We start from the raw sequence: 16,240 nt of genomic DNA on the forward strand, positions 1-16,240 counted from the left end.
ATCAAACAAGACAGCATGAGGCGACATCATCTGTGGAATAGGCTACCTCAAATCCCGGAATATTGTCCACCACCGTCTGTGTGTGTGGGTGATCTAGAAGATCATGCCTGTGCCCTCTCTTGATGGAGTGTTTTCCTTTTGCAATGCATGATTGAAAGGAAGCACTAAAAGGGACACTTGGCATTAAAACATGGTGGACGTCCGATCTGAAATCAGATGGATCTGATGTATCAGGCATATCAAGCAGCAGTAATATTTAAACTTCTTCATGATAAGATTCATGGCATTGTGGGCTCTGGGGTGAAGCACACAAGACATGCAGGACCCATACCGTGCTGGTGTTTTACAGACACAGAATGGGTCTTGGAGATGCTCTAGGCACCTTGAATCCTCCATGGGGAAAGGTTTCTTCTTGACCAGGTAAGGAAATCACACCAGATTTAATTGAGTAATTCAGTCCGATTACTTAATTGGAATTAAGTCCCACAATTCTCCATGAAATACATTTTTCTCACTCACACATTAATTTGACCTAGACCTGACTTAGACCAACAAAGCCTTTTGATCCAGAGCACAATTGTGCACGTTGTCTCTTATTCGTATTAAGTAAGATACAGAAATATTTTTGCAAGTGGAGCTTAAAAACACAATGTTCAGTTTATCCCTTCCAAATATTATTTATTGCGAGATTTAGCCATTTCCAATAACAAAGAAAATTAGAACAAAATTTGCCAAAATGTGTACTATCTGTCATGCCCGGGTGAGCCAGAGCTCACCACCCTTGGTCTCCTGGGAAACCAGGAGCATCTTCACGACATCGAACACCTCCACTGCAATGGATGCTAATTCCACCAAGCCCAGGATATATAAACCCTGCTCTGCCACTGACCTGGTGCTCTGTCATTGAGCTTCCTTCAACCTGGGTGGTGCTCGCACCATTACTAACCTGCAACTCAGAAGGACGCTCATTCTGAACCCTGCTCCAGAGAGTCTCCGTCTGTCTTGCTCCCACTCTGCCTGTCTGCACCCTGTCTGTTTCAGCCAAGCACCGGATCAGTGGCACAGATCCCGAATCCTGTGCCGCAAGCCAGCCACCCAGCCTGGCTCAGCCTTGACAGCTGCACTCGCCTGCTTTCACAGAACAGTCCCGTATGCTACCATTCTCCGTCCTTCTCGCCTGTATCTGAACCTTCATGGGGCTCTAGCTACTGGATTCAGCAGCTCGTCAGCAAGATTCGTCTTCCTTCATTTGCCCAATGGGTCAGCTTTGAATAGTGGCACTATGCCAACCTGGCCCTAAGGGCTATTCACATGGCTGTGAGTGTGGTGAGGAAGCAGCTTTGCACTGCACTCCCACAGGCACCTGGTTAAGCTGTGTGCATGGCACACCTGCGTGGAACTGAGAGAAATCTTCTGCCACACTCATTTTCACTTATGCACAATGGGAGCAAACCTTGCTTTAGTGTTCCCACATGATTCCAACCCAGGCTGAGCCCCTTCAGAATAGATGTGGTTCAACCCTGTGACAAGCCAGGATTTCCTAAGTGGGAGCATTCCTACAGCCCTGCACTGCACTTGACAAAGCATCCCTCCGTCAGTCAGTGTGATCTCTCTTGTGATGAATTTGGAGTTCACAGCGAGTGAGATATCAAGTGATTAATACTTAAAGTGTGCCAGAAAGTCACGCACAATCCTCACTACTTATTGTACTGGCCATAGGTTGATAAAAAAAAGATAACCAGTAAAATACAAAAATACATGCTGATTACATTTTCATTTAAAGGTTTTGTTGACAAAGTCCCTGTTTATTGCTCTTATAGGATGGTACGGTCCCTTCCAAAGCTTAAGAGCTCAGCTTTTGTGAGAGTCTGCTGTAGAATAAAGTAGGATCTGTTGGATGACAGTGCTGCAGTGGTGAGTTTCCCTCCAGATCGTTGTGCGAAGGTGACTGAGGAAAAGAGAGGCAGCCATCAGAGCAGGACACTCAAGTCACCTTCTTCAACAATAGGACTCGGGAGGCAGAAGAAAGGGAGATGATAAAAAGGCCAGATAAGCCTCCCATCTCTGCAATGCAGACTTCATTCACATGCCTCAGACTGCGCAGTCACACGGTAAAGAACCTTGACAACGTCATATCGATGGATACCGAGCGACCATCACAGTTCTTGCGCAGTGCAGACCTCTGCTCTGCATTCTCCAAGTTCTAATCCTGCAACAATATGAAGCCTAGTTTCCACAACTAGGCACAAAAGGGGGAAGCATAATCGTTTTCTATATCATTACCAATTCTTGCTAGATTTGTGCCAGGAAATGGGGTTTCAGTGGCTTTCAGAAAGTAGTGAGGGAAATCTAGCTGATCCCATCTTTCCAACACTGTAAACATACCTCCTGTGCCAACCTACGCCAACCTGCAGGGCCGTTCAGCACTTGGCATTCAAGCTCCTGGCTGGCAAGAGAGGCAGCCCCAGTTGGAGAAGTTGCACATCTCGCATTAACATCACGGCAAGCTTGCGGCAAGGTGTAGGAGCTGCTGTTGGCCAGAAAACCACGAGAGCCCAGGCTCTGTTACGACCACGGACAGAAGTCCGTGTCGGGTCTTGTAGTAGACCCTATGCGATGCGGTAAGAGCTGGAGGAAACAGGAGGCGTGGTATGGGAGAACACACAGGGGTTTAATAGTGCACAAAATAAGAGTGACAGTCCGTGAGACAGTGAACGGGGGAGAATGGCATCCAATTCCAAACAGGTCCAAAGGCAGGGCAGGGCTCAGTCCTGGAGTCCATCAACAAGTTATCCATCCTGGGACGCGACAAGGTTAAAATCCCTGGGAAGGAGGAAAACACGAACACGGGCAAAACATGGAGGTCCAAGGGTGACGGGGCGAGATCCTCCAGACCCCGGGCTCAGGAAGCGGGAGGTGTCGGGGATGAGGCCTATGCCCTCAGGAGACGGACGTAGGGTTTCCTGGTGCTAGGCGGGCCTCGTGACATCTTTACCCTAATGATGAGCCCCGAGGACTGGAGGAGCTGGTCTTTAAATATTACGCATAACAGGGTACACCTGGGGAGCTTAGCAACAATCACAGGAACAATAACGGGAGTAGTGGAGTGCCCTCTAGGGGAGGGATGTTGGGCGTGACATGATCACCCCAGTCTCAGCAGTGCTCTGCCACTTGGGGATTCCCAGTCAAAGCCAACTACTGCTACTACTTTTACAGGTGGAATCCTCTCTTCTACATCAGCCTCCTAGGCCTCTATCTGTTACTAGGGCGTCCAGTAATACATGACACTCATAGCTCCGAAGACCTTCTTACTGTTATAAATGGGAAGTCAAAGGTAGCATCTGGTCCAGATTCAAACCAAATCTGTTCGGCTGTTGTCAAACAGCCTGTTGTTCTTTAGGGACCAGCAGATCTGTAAACACCGCCTGTTGGTCTCTTCAGCTCCACACTTCCACATGGCGCTCTGTGCCAGGGTGTTGTGATGCTATCACAGGGTGGTGGTGAGCACTCCTGCTTCACAACTCCAGGGTCCTAGGCTTATTTCCAGTTTGGGATTCCTGTCCATGTGGAATGTGCACACTCTCCCTGTGTTTCGCCATCTTCCCTACCTCTCCCAAAAGAAACGTAGATTTGTTTTGACTGGTTACTCTAAACTGTTCCTTTCGTAGGTGGGATGGAGGGTTACATTCAAGGAAGGAGTTTGTTTCAGTACAACCAGTATCGGTTATACTGAATATAAGACTACAGAGAAAACAGAACCATAGTAGCATGCTGGGATAAATGGCCTCTCATTTGTGTCCTTTCAATATTCCACTAAGTGGTTTAGGTATTGTTAGGAAAACCCTATGTAGACTTCTAATTCTGCACAGTGCAGTACACACACTGTGGGACGCACATGTATATAAGATTTTGACAAAAGAGCTGGTATTTTCTACTGCTGCCAAGTCATTTCACACATTGAGATTGTCACTGAAACGTACAGGGTGCTGTGCAGCATATGGAGAATTTGTAGCGCATGCTGATTGCTTTGTGAGGATTGCTTTCACAAACACTACCAAACGCCAAGTGATTGTATCACACAGAGCGCTGAAAATTGTAGCTGGAAGTGAAAAACCAACTACTTCAGTGTGAAGAGTTAATTCCTCGGTTCACACATAGCTGGAACACAGGGTGGGGTTTTGTCAATTTAGCAATGTCCTTTGCTTAATAACCTGCCCAGTTCTGGTCTCAGACAGGGTGGTTTCTGCCAAGTGGCTTTACAAAACAGGTGAAGAGGACAAAGTCGCCAGTGAAGTGCTCCATTGAAATGCTTTTAGTAATGAGAACTACAGTAGTGGTAGCACTGTGGCTAAGGATCTGAGCATGTGGCTGGAAGGTTGCTGATTCAAACCCTGTGGCTGGCAGAGGAATCCTACTGCGTTCGGCCCCTGAGCATGGCCCTTAACCCCAACTGCTCCAGGGCGCTATATAAATGGCTGACCCTGCGCTCTGACCCCAAGCTTCTCTCCCTGTCTGTGTGTCTCATGGAGAACAAGCTGGGGTATGCGAAAACACAAATTCCTAATGCAAGAAATTGTATAGGGCTAATCTTATCTTATAATGTGAGCTGAAGACCTGCTGGACTATAGTGTGTCCTGTGAGGGATCAGTGTCCCGTCCAGCGCAGGGCGCGTTCCAGTTTGTGCCCGATAGTTGCTGGGATAGACTCCAGCAACCCCACGACCCTGAATTGGATGAAGAGGTTAGAAGATGGATGGACGGAAAACGACTGCAGTTTACTCTGTAAATCCACCAAAAACCAGAGATAAGATATCGAACTGCCTAACCAACCCCCTTCCATCCGTTCTCATACCGCTTCGTTTAAATGCAGGCTCGTGCTGCAGCTGGAGCCTATCCCAGCAAACCCTCACCGACCAATTCGATCTACAACACGCTGCAGAAGAGGCTCTGTGTCTTGTGTTTGGGTTTACAGGCTCAAGCAAGCCGTCAGCGAATGTGCCATTTTGAATTTTTCTTGCTAGAGAGTGTCCTAAGCTCTAATGTCCATAACATTTCCTGTGTCACGAACAGTTCGTTCCGGGCCCTATGCAGACGACACAATCCGGAAGGGAGTGAAGAAACACTGGGGAAAAAGTCATGCAGGAGACGGGTATGGCGACAGGGGGGTGTGTCCAGGGAGAGTGAATCCGGGGCGAACAATCCATGAGTAACTCCAAACAGGTAATCCAAGACAGAAGGTAGTGTCCAAGGCCAGGGGATCCATCCAGAGAATAAAACCATGAACCGGGTCGGGACCGGCGGGGGGAATCAGGAACTGAAGGTTAAAACCATAACGGAGCCAGACGCAGCAGGACCCCGGGTTCTCACGAAGCGGGATTCAATGAGGAACCAGGAGTGAGGTCTGCGTCTGGCTTTTAAGGGGGAAAGGAAATAGGGAACAGGTGCAGGTAATGGGAGAAAACAAGGAAGGGCTGGAGCGCCCCTTAAGAGGAGGGGTTAGCGATCGTGACATCCTGTCTGTATTCCAGGGTCGTGTCAGGCTGCTGATTGGCAGGAGATGGACCGGGATGCTCCAAGAATAGCAGCCCAGGAGAGATCTCCAAACAGCAGGGCCGACAGTGTAGCAGTTCACAGACTACGCAAGGGGCCTGTGAGCTTCAGCGAAGTGACAGAACTGATGCCTCAGGGCAGGCAGGGCTGTGGACCGACAGGAGAGGGGAGGGGCTGCCTATCTGTATCCGTTGCCCCCCTTTCTGCAAGAATGGGGGCTTTGCGTCAAAGCACTGCACGCTGACCGTCAGAAACAAGAGGCAGAGGCACAGACACCGCTTGCCCGAATCTGCAGAGGATATTTTGGTTATGATTCTTCTTTTGCTGCTATCAATGCCGTGTGAAAACTTCCATTTTTAATTCTCTCCTCTCTCTCTCTCTGTCACGCTCTTGCTCTGAATTTCTCTCCCTCACTCCCTTTCTCACATTTCTTCTTGGCTGCTGTCTGCCAGCTCCTCTCTGACTCGTTTGGTCTCGTCCTCTCCTCAATTCTGTCCACTGCTGCTCCACTGGCGGGGCTGGGAGCTGCAGGTCCTGCCGCAGGGAATTCAGTGCAGGACACTGGGAATTCAGGGCAAAACAGTAGGAATACAGTGCCCTAAAATAGTCTTTTTCTGTCTCTTGCATATGTAAATGTTTTCCTACTGGTTCATCACCTTCTTTCCTTTTTTAGTGTTATGAAATTGCAACCATTTCCTAGAGGAAAAATAAACAGTAGAACGGACTGTGACAAGCAAGGTGCATTTTGTTTTAAAATCCACAAGCATCTGTTAAGGCTATAACAGACCATCTACTAAAGAATGCAAAAAGCAAATGACTGTACAGGGAGAGAAGCACTCGGACATCGAAATACAACAAAAAAATATTTTCAAAAATTTTAACTCTTCCTGTCTCTCACTCTCCCCGTTTTTCTTTCACGGTCTCTGTTTCTCTCTCCCAGTCTCTCCCCCTCTCTCCTCCTCTCTCTCTCACTGTCTTTCTCTCCCCCCCTCTCTCTCCATCTCTCTTCGCCCGTCTCTCACTCATCTATTTCAAGACTCTCGAATGTGAGTCATGGCACAACAGCTGAAATCACGTACAGCTCAGCTACACACAAGGAGAGTGAGAGGTTGCTCACACTGTAATTTAGATCTCCATTATAAGTGACTATAAAAATATATAAAAATGGTATTAAAGATATTACAAACTGCTAGAAAATGAGTAAGGTTAGGGATATGGTTCAGTCTATGGTCAGGACTAGATTAGCAGTTTTATTAGTAACATCCCATTATTTTACAGTAGAAGTGATTATCAAATCCTTTCTAAGCGTTATAAATATATTTCAACTATAAACTGTTTCCTAATGCTATACAATCCATAGTGTGACTGAGAAGGCTCAGTCCTTTCAATATACTGCACTACATTCCTCTCATATGCCCAGCAATAGTGATGATGATAAAGCTTAGCCCATTGCTTTGGTTGTGTTAATTTGTTGTGCACTTGAAACACTGCAAATACTGGAAAACTGTAAAGCAGATCAAGCTATTGGTTGTCTTATTTTCATTCTATAGAAATGTCTCAAAATATAACATGAAACTGTTAACGTTTAACATAATGTGAATGTCAATGTCTTGTCATATACATGTTGGGTGGCACTGGGGTGCAGTGGTCAACACAGGGCCCTGGGTTCAATGGAGTTTGTATGTTCTCCCTGTGTACAGTATGTGTGGATTTACTCCAGATTCCTGCCACAGGCCAGAGACATGCTGGTGGGCTAGCTGACCCTGCAGTGAGTGAGTACAGTCTACAGTATATGTAATTTTTTTATGATATGTCTTTGTTGTAAAGTAGAGTTTATTTTACTTTTATTTTTTGTTTTGTTTCACGTGAATTTTTATTTACTTTGGCAACACTGATTGTACCTATCGGTCATGCTAATAAAGCACCTTGAATTGAATTGAATTGAATTGTGTGCTTGTTTGTGTGTGCCCTGCAATGGACTGGTGTCCTGTCCAGGGTGTACCCCACCTTGTACAATTGCTTGCTGGGATAGGCTCTGGCTCCCCAGTGACCCTCAATTGTGGATAGAGAGTGGGTAGAAAAGGGATGGTTGAATATAACTGTTAATTTGTTAATTATAACCAAATAACATCTCTCTTTTATGAAATGTTGATACAGATTCATGCAACTTAGGACGAATAATTTCTTTGAGGTGCCAAGAAGAGCTTGCATCTCTGGGATGTCGGTCTGGGATCTGGATTAAGGAACACTTCTCCAATTTTTGCATTTGCATTCTAGAGTTTCAGGGAGCAGACTCTCTCTCTCCTCTGTGGGACCTTTACTCCCTAAGCTGTTGTGTCTGTTTGTCTGTGCTACATTTGGTCCATATTCCAGGGGACACGTGAGAGTGAATGTGGTCTTAAGAAGGCTTTAATTCTGGAAATCCCAATCATTGTAAGTAATTTTTAAAGAATAATTGGTCCAAGTCAAACAGTTAATAGGAAAAAAAGAAGCTTGTTTGAGATGGAATGGCTCATTTTAAAATCGAATATCAAAAGCAGTGTCAGTGTTCATGTAGGTTGGGACTGTACTGAGCCCCAGAACCCAGCTGCACAGCATGCATAATGAGGGCACTCTAGCATGAATCAGATCTGTTGCATAACAGGGTCTGACATCACAGTTGGAGAGCTCTGCTTGCTAGAGACCAAGAATAAGAGAACTGAGCTATGACAAAGCATGGATCACTGGCGTTGGTGCTGATGTCACAGGCAAAACCCCAAACGTGCACAGAAACCCCCCAGTGGATTTATTCAGAATGAACAGTTGACCACGAGCCAGAGGGAATGGTTGAAAATCAAATTGAAGTGCATTTAAAACAGAGAACCCATCTTTACACAAGGGGTGGGGGTGTGTGGAACAAGCTAGCATGTTGATAAAGTCAGTATCCTAGTTTCTTTCAACAAACAGCTGAATGAGATCCTTGAATCAATTAGCTTTTACCTACCAAATGGGCAAAATGGGCAAAATGTCCTCTTCTGTTCTGATGAAACCTGAGAATCCCACTCATATACATGCATTCACAAACTGGCACAGTACACTAAAACACACTCTCTCCATGTGTCTGCTAAAACACCCTGCAGGATGACCTGTATACACAATTCCAGTGCTAACTCTAATCTGAGTGGAATCCTATCAGATTGTTAAATCACATATCTAGGCATCAGTGTATGTATAGTATCCAGATTGCTTACAATTGAAAAATAATTGCCTGCATTTGATCTGTCAAAGGGTTCACTTTGTGCATTTTTATTTTGTGCATTCATTACTTTTCTTGATCTGCAATGCAGAGTTTTAAAAGTATAAATTGAACATAATGAGGCAAAACACATCAGATGTAATTAGACATTAAAAAGACCCGTTCTTTTGAAGTCAAAAGCAGTCTCCAGTTAGGAGCTTCATCACGCTCGAGAGAAATGTGTTGCTTCAGAAAATAATTACTCACAATATATGGTCTTAGCAGACCATTACATGGTGCCTGTCAAACCTCTGGGTACAGATCCTCCCTTTCCCAAGTCACAGTGAAACAGTCTCCACCTTTGTCTGGTACCTACTGACCACTTGGCACTGCTACTCTTGTGTTCAACACTAGTGAACTGCATTCAGTTGTCTTTTCCCTTCTTCTCACTGTATTTCTGCTGGGCACCCAGAAAAATGTATCACCATACATTAATACTTCCTCATCCATACCAGCCTCATTGGCACCCATCCAGCTGAATTACGTCATTAAGTGGGAATGGAGGAACCATGTGACCCTTATGAACTGGAGTGATCCATCACTATCAGCTCTATCTATATATAATATTAGAGCCCTAAAACTGCTATTTTTTAGACGTTATAGCAAAATTATAGCACAGACTATGCTTTCTGACAGAAGTGAGAATGCAATAAGCCCTGAAAACAAAGGTTTAAGAAATGACAGGATGAGGATCTCACATTATTTGTCAACCAAATAAGCTACAATATACATGCCAAATGGCCACCCTTACAAGTAACGGATACATACAGGGCATATATTGCGATGTATTGAGATTCAGAAGGCTTTTGATGCTGTTCCTTAACAGAGAGTACAGTTAAGGGGTGGAAGCTCAAATGATGGTGATGTAATTAGTGGAGTAATACAGGGAGGGGTCGGTACTAGGACCTCTGCCTTTCTTCATTCATATCAGTGATGTAGACTCTGCTCTAGTTAGTGAGCTAGTCAGGTCTGCAAATGACACAAAATTGCAAAAATCATATGCAGCTGATTTTAGATCAAATTCAAGACTAATCAAGACTAAGGGAAAAAGACGAATCCACTTGACAAAAAAGTCAATTCATTTGTCCTAGATTTCCAAGTTGTCAGATTTTCAGTACATTGTTCAGTGCTAACACTTCATTTTTGGAACACTCTTCCTTAATAATACATTTGAGTATCTTGCCTTAAAATGCATCTGTTCGTAATGTCCTGTAATTCATAATCGACTTCCTTCTTTAGTTTCTCAGCTATACAGTTATACATGGCTGTATTGTACTTCTTCATATGTACAATTTATGCAAAGTGCCTTGAGAATGCAATGGGGTTGAAGGGCACTATATTAAAATAAAATTGATTGATTGCTTGAATTACTGACTAACTGGTTGATTGAATGATTGACTGGTTGATTGATTGATTGAATGAATGAATTAATGAATGACTGGTTGATTGATTGAATGAATGACTGGTTGATTGACTGATTGGTTGATTGAGTGAATAAATGACTGGTTGATTGACTGATTGGTTGATTGAGTGAATAAATGACTGGTTGATTGATTGATGGATTGATTCATCGATTGACGAATTGATCGATTGAATGAATGACTGGTTGATTGATTGATGGATTGATTGATTGAATGAATGAATGACTGGTTGATTGATTGACAGATTAATTGATTGACTGATTGGTTAATTGAATGAATGAATGAATGACTGGTTGATTAATTGACTGATTGGTTGCTGATCGACTACTCACCTAGCATTCCCTTGTTGGGCTCGGAGAGACACATGTCCTTCTCAGCGCTGGGGAGCACAAAGCCCACCACAAAGATCTCCACTCCGTCCGCCATCAGTGCCAGCCCCAGCACGAAGTACAGCGTCCACTGGAAGCGGCCGTGCCCGCACTCCTGCAGGATGGTCTCATACTGCTGCGCCAGCTCCTCCCGGTCCTTGCGCCTCTCGCCAGCCAGCTCCCCGAAATCCCGGAACTGGGCACCCGCCGCCGCCAAGCCCTCCGCCTGAGGCCCCCCCAGGCCGTCCGCCTTCCCCGAGTCTGCCCGCGGGATGCCCTGGTACTCGCCCTCGTAGATCTCGTCGTCCTCGTCGTGGCCCTCGGTGGAGTCGCTGTTCGCCCCCTCATCCTCATTGTGCCGGCTGTCGCCGCGGTAGTAGCCGTCCTGGGGCTGGGGGTAGTCGTCGTCATCGTCTTCCTCAAAGCGGGAGTAGGAGCGCTTCGTGTACTCGTCCGCCACCTTGTCCACGCTCCGGCCCACCTTCTTGGCCGCCTGCCGTTTCACCTCCTTGGCGATGTCCTTGGCACCTCGGATGAAGGCTGTTCGGTCTCTGTACCCATCATCCATGCTGGCAAAAATATCGGGGCAACAAAACGCACCTGGAAATTCTTGACCTTTTTCAGGGAAGCCCAAAAGGCATGCAGATAGTCAGAAGGGAACTTTCTGGAAGTCTCCTCTTCTAGCAAGCGCCGATGTGCGCTAGTGGATTCAGCACCACGGACAGCTCCCTCTCCCCAGTCAGCACCAGGAACGGCAGACAGCACCTTTGCCAAGCTGAGATTCTGGTGGGGAGGGAAGAACAGATCAGGTCTTTGTTACACAGAAGAGGCACGGCTGTAAAATGTTTTTTTTTTTTAAAGACAACCTACTTTGTTGGCTCTGATGTAAGAAACACATTCTGCGTCTTTATTCATTCAAAAACGCAACTGATCGGCATCAGATTTGGAACACAGATGCAGATGGACAGGGGAAAGGTTATCCAAAACACATTTTCTAGATCCATTTAGATGCTTTCGTACAGCATGTGTGCATTTTGGGGGGAAACATTCCATATTTGGACATTTTTGACTAACATTCTTATTTTTAAAGTTCTAGAAAATGTATAATGTACTGTATAGCAATACAATTCAGTTTATGGAAAGACATTTCCAGATCATATGCTGGTTCTGGAGTTTTTCCTACTTAAATACTAACAGGGCAGAGGTATGTGCGCTTTAGGGTAGATGCGTTTTTATGGAAATGTATTTTTATTCATAGTCCTACTATTGTTATCTGTCAACCAAATGTGTAATGTAGATGCATCAGAGCACTGTAATAACAGCCACATACAGTACAAGAGTTAATTTTTTTATTTCTATCCGATGAATACGAGCAGAATTCTTGTTCTGAAGTTGCAGTCTTTGCAAAGGTGTGTCTGAATTATATCTCTGTTTTTTTTTTCTATGATGAATACGAATCAAACAGCTGTTTATTAATATTGCATGTACTGTATGTGTGTTTTTACCAGCACCAAAATGATCCTCCTAGTGGCATTAGGATAAAATGAGTTTTACAAAACAATTTTCTGGATACTGTCTTGGCATGCACATGACAGCAGCATGCATTTTATGACTATAAATTCCCACATTTATAGTCATATCACTATTGTAAGTCACATTTCATTTCCTGTAGAACACCTGGTACCTCAGATAGCATATTAATAAACGCAGGATTCATATTTTAGATTAATATATTTGTTCCTGACAACTCATGTTAAATTTAGAAGCATGAGAAACTGTTTTAAGTTTGGAATGACTGTCATGTGATATCCTACCAGGAGGCAGAATTAAATAAAATTCTCTGTGTACGATTACACAGACTCTTGAAAGTAATACAATCCTTGTCTGCATTCTGCGCCATTCTCTATTGATGATTCTGCTTACATTGTGAAGTGACATGTCATCTTATACATGAAATAAAAATAAGCACTGAACAGATATCTTAAGACTATGAGTTGTGTGGAGGTAGCACAGTGGTTTTACAAGCTGCACTAGAAGCAGACAACCTTGATAGAGTTTTGAGTGTTAGGATCCTGTAGATGTTAGTGACATCTTTAAATTAGCACCCGATTAAAACCTGGAAAAGACTTTGATTTATTTTTCCCTTAACTGGTTCGATGAAGTCATTAAGGTCTGAGATGGAATGAAAACCACACAAACGCCTTGCACTAGAATCAGTACAACACTAAATTACCTTCCAATATTAACTTCCTTGCTTGTCACGCTCGACAAACCCCTCCTCTAAAGGAGGCTCCGGCTCTTCCTTGTTTTATACTCATCCCCTGCACCTGCCTCTGGTTCCTGCCTCCCATGCTATAAAAGCCAGACGTTCCTGCCAATCTGGGCTCAGCTTTGGAAGATGGACGCCCTGAAGCCCGCCTACCCGCGAGTCCAGGAGCAACTTGACGGCATCGGCTTCTACAGCGTCCTGACCTTCTGAGTCCGGGATTGGGAGCGTCTGGTCCCGTAACCCCCTTTTATTCCCCCGATCCTCCGCTGGATCCCGCTCCGGCTTTTAACTGTGTTTGTAAGTCAGGATGGATCACCCGATCTTGGACATTTGCTACACTCTCGGATTTGCCTCGGATTTCCTCGGACTGTTTGCCTCGGCCACACCTCCCCCGAACACCACCGCACTGTGGACACGCCCCCTGTTTTCCTTCCAGCCCCTTTGCATGTCTTTTTCCCCATGTTTCCTCACTCCACCCCGGATTGTGCTGTCTGCACAGGGTCCTGAAAGAATGCTTTGTGACATTGCTCTTGGCTAAAAGACCCTTTCCAGGACTTTTGAAATAATTCTCAAATTTTCTGTCGGAATGATTTAGTTAACGTAAAGAAAGTAACGTAAGAACCAAAGAGAAAAACAAATCAGGGGGAGAATGGGTAACAGCAAGCACCTACTTTGAAATCAAATTTGATTTGTGAACTACAATTTCATGTTTGTGTCTTACGGAATTGTAGACAATATCCAATAAAACACACGCAAAGAACAAGCTTAAACAATTAAAAACAAGTAATGAAAGATTTAAAAAAAAAACAATTATTCAAATGCTGAAGCATAAAAATCAATTTCTTTATGTTTTAATATACAAGGCTTCAGACACTCGAGAAGAGATTTGAGAGACCCCAGAGTGACTTCGGGGTTCGACACACACAGCAGACAGGCACGAGCAGGGAGCGTCCGGCTGCCAGAGATGCAGAGGAGGGAAATGTCGTGTAAAACACTGCAATGCAGGAATTAAAAATCAAATGGAAAAAGTGCAGTTGGATTACACTGCTAGCCGGTCGACCAGATTCTCTGTGACTCCCTATAATATACAGTACCTAGGCAACACTTCACCGTTTAACTCATCGCATGCCATATTCTGCAGGTACTTGAAACTTGTGAGTTAATAATCTTAATTAACAGGTCTACACCTTTGACCTTATAGGTGCAAGAAGACCAAGTGAAATGTTTGAAGACCATTCTGTCTCCTGTAGCACCCTCATTTGGAAGGGTCTTCCTTTAAAGATACAGAGATGTGAATACAGATGTGATATTGAATTAATGTGAGGTACTAATGAAGTATGAAGTATACTCGTATGGAGTTGTCAGCTCAATGAATACATAAAAATCTTGAGAATAATCATAATCCTACTGCTGAAGCAGGCAGGAAATATGGCTCCCATCTATAGTGTGGATTTTTTTTTTTCTAAAAAAGGGGCTCTGTGGCTAAGGAGCTGTGCCTGTGCCTGTGCCTGGAAGGTTGCCAGTTCAAATCCCCCAGCCGACAGAGAACTCCTTCTCCGTTGGGCCCCTGAGCAAGGCCCTTCACCCCAGCTGCTACAGGGGTGCTGTGCAATGTCTGACCCTGCGCTCTGACCCCCAGCTTTCCTCCCTGTCTGTGTGTCTCATGGAGAGCAAGCTGGGGTCTGCAAAAAGACGAATTCCTAATGCAAGAAATTGTATATGGCCAATAAAGTGATCTGATCTTATCTTATAAAGCAGTTCCTTCAATATCATGGAATAAGGTAGACCTCCTGTGCAAAAAACGTACACCTTGACTTGTGACCCAGTGAGGCAGCAGAAATAACAAGTTGCTGGACTGCTGGTACATGACTCCAGGGACATGCCTGACAGCAGCTCCAGCCACAGGGCCGTGATCACACAACCAGCCTGACAGCTGCAGACAGGGTGAGCTGCCGCCTGCTACAAACATGCTCCCCACTGTCTTTTCCAGACCAATTTCTACAAACATGTGGAGAAAGGAGCAAGGCTGATATATACAGTATATGTCTGGGGAGAGAGAGACATAATGGGATGGAAAATAAAATGCCGGGAGGTCTGCGAATGAAATGAAGTCTTATTGATCTGTTTCTTATTTGGAAAAGCAGGCCGAGGCCGTTGTCACATTCCCTATCATGCTGGGACTTTAACAAGTCTGTTGTAACACGGTTTAAGAATAAAGCACCTCCACCCTAGGTTAACAGTTGTTTTATTTTATTACCATAAAGAGTCACAGAAGTCATATAATGAGGTAAAAATGACTCATGTACAGCGTCTGCCAACCTTATCAACTGCGCAATGAGTTAGCCTGTTGTACATTTCATTTGTGTTTTATTCTCTTTAGAAACATGTGAGTTTGTGATTAACCCTCTTTTTGTGGTTTAGTTGAATGTTTCTTTAAGTCCATGCAGTAGTGAGTGCTGCAGAGCAGCAGACAGCCTGCTCAATCTGTTACTAAGCCCTCCAGGTATCTGGGGTCGGCTCAGATGCTGGGGCTGGAGATAAGAGTCCAATTATATAACAGTTGAAGCCAGTACGTGTTTTGCATTTCACACTGGCATTCACATTTGGCAACTCTACACAGACAATCAGGGAAGCCTCAGATAATATCCTGCAGAGAGAATCAGAATAATAGAATCAGAATCTCACAGGTGCAGAACGGAGTGTCTGTATATCTGTCTGTGTCTATGTATATCTGTCTGTGTATATATACGGTATATCTAATGATGTCATGCTTTCTGAAATCATTCAAGAAATACCTGGGTGAGATCCTTTGATCAATAAGCTACTAGCAACCAAATGAGCATGAGATGTTGAATGGCCACCTCTTACATTACATTTTTTGTAGGAACAATTAGTTAATGTTTAAAACATTCATAATCCTCTTGTTTGCAGCCTTTCTTATTCCTTGGAAGGGCCTATTTTACAGGATTAATCACTGCCGTTTATACATGAATTTGTACCTGAGATGTATTTTAAGGAGGCACATCTTCTCACACAGAGAGTTGTAGGCGTGTGTAACAAGCACTAGGAACACTGTGCTAAAGCTGACTCCATGGAACCCTTTAAAAAACAGTTTCATTGAATAATTTGAGTATTAAAAGAGAAGGCTATGAGGGGGCTTAATTAAAGAATTCAAATACCTCAATGGCACTGACATACAGATTTCAGAATCAACAGTGAATCTCTAACCACATACATCTTATTGAGTGTTTGTTTCAAGACACAACTATCTGATATTCTTGAAACACAGTGCTAGTAAAAAAACAATTAAGCCATATTGGCTAAATTATCCCTTCTCATTTATAACGTTTTGCTCTTAA

At 44.3% G+C, this 16,240-nt stretch overlaps 1 protein-coding gene across 1 annotated transcript in view; it reads right to left on the minus strand.

Annotated features, from left to right (window-relative positions):
• Positions 1–11,397, minus strand: part of sv2a (synaptic vesicle glycoprotein 2A) — a 43,774-nt gene extending 32,377 nt beyond the window's left edge. The window contains exon 1 of the mRNA XM_088905293.1: positions 10,577–11,397. Coding sequence (XP_088761419.1) covers positions 10,577–11,180 — 604 coding nt within the window. The 5' untranslated portion in view covers positions 11,181–11,397. The remainder of the gene's footprint in view (positions 1–10,576) is intronic.
• Positions 11,398–16,240: the final 4,843 nt, after the last annotated feature.

The sequence above is a fragment of the Atractosteus spatula genome, chromosome 25 (genome assembly GCF_055471065.1).
Source record: "Atractosteus spatula isolate fAtrSpa1 chromosome 25, fAtrSpa1.hap1, whole genome shotgun sequence".
NCBI lineage: Eukaryota > Metazoa > Chordata > Actinopteri > Semionotiformes > Lepisosteidae > Atractosteus > Atractosteus spatula.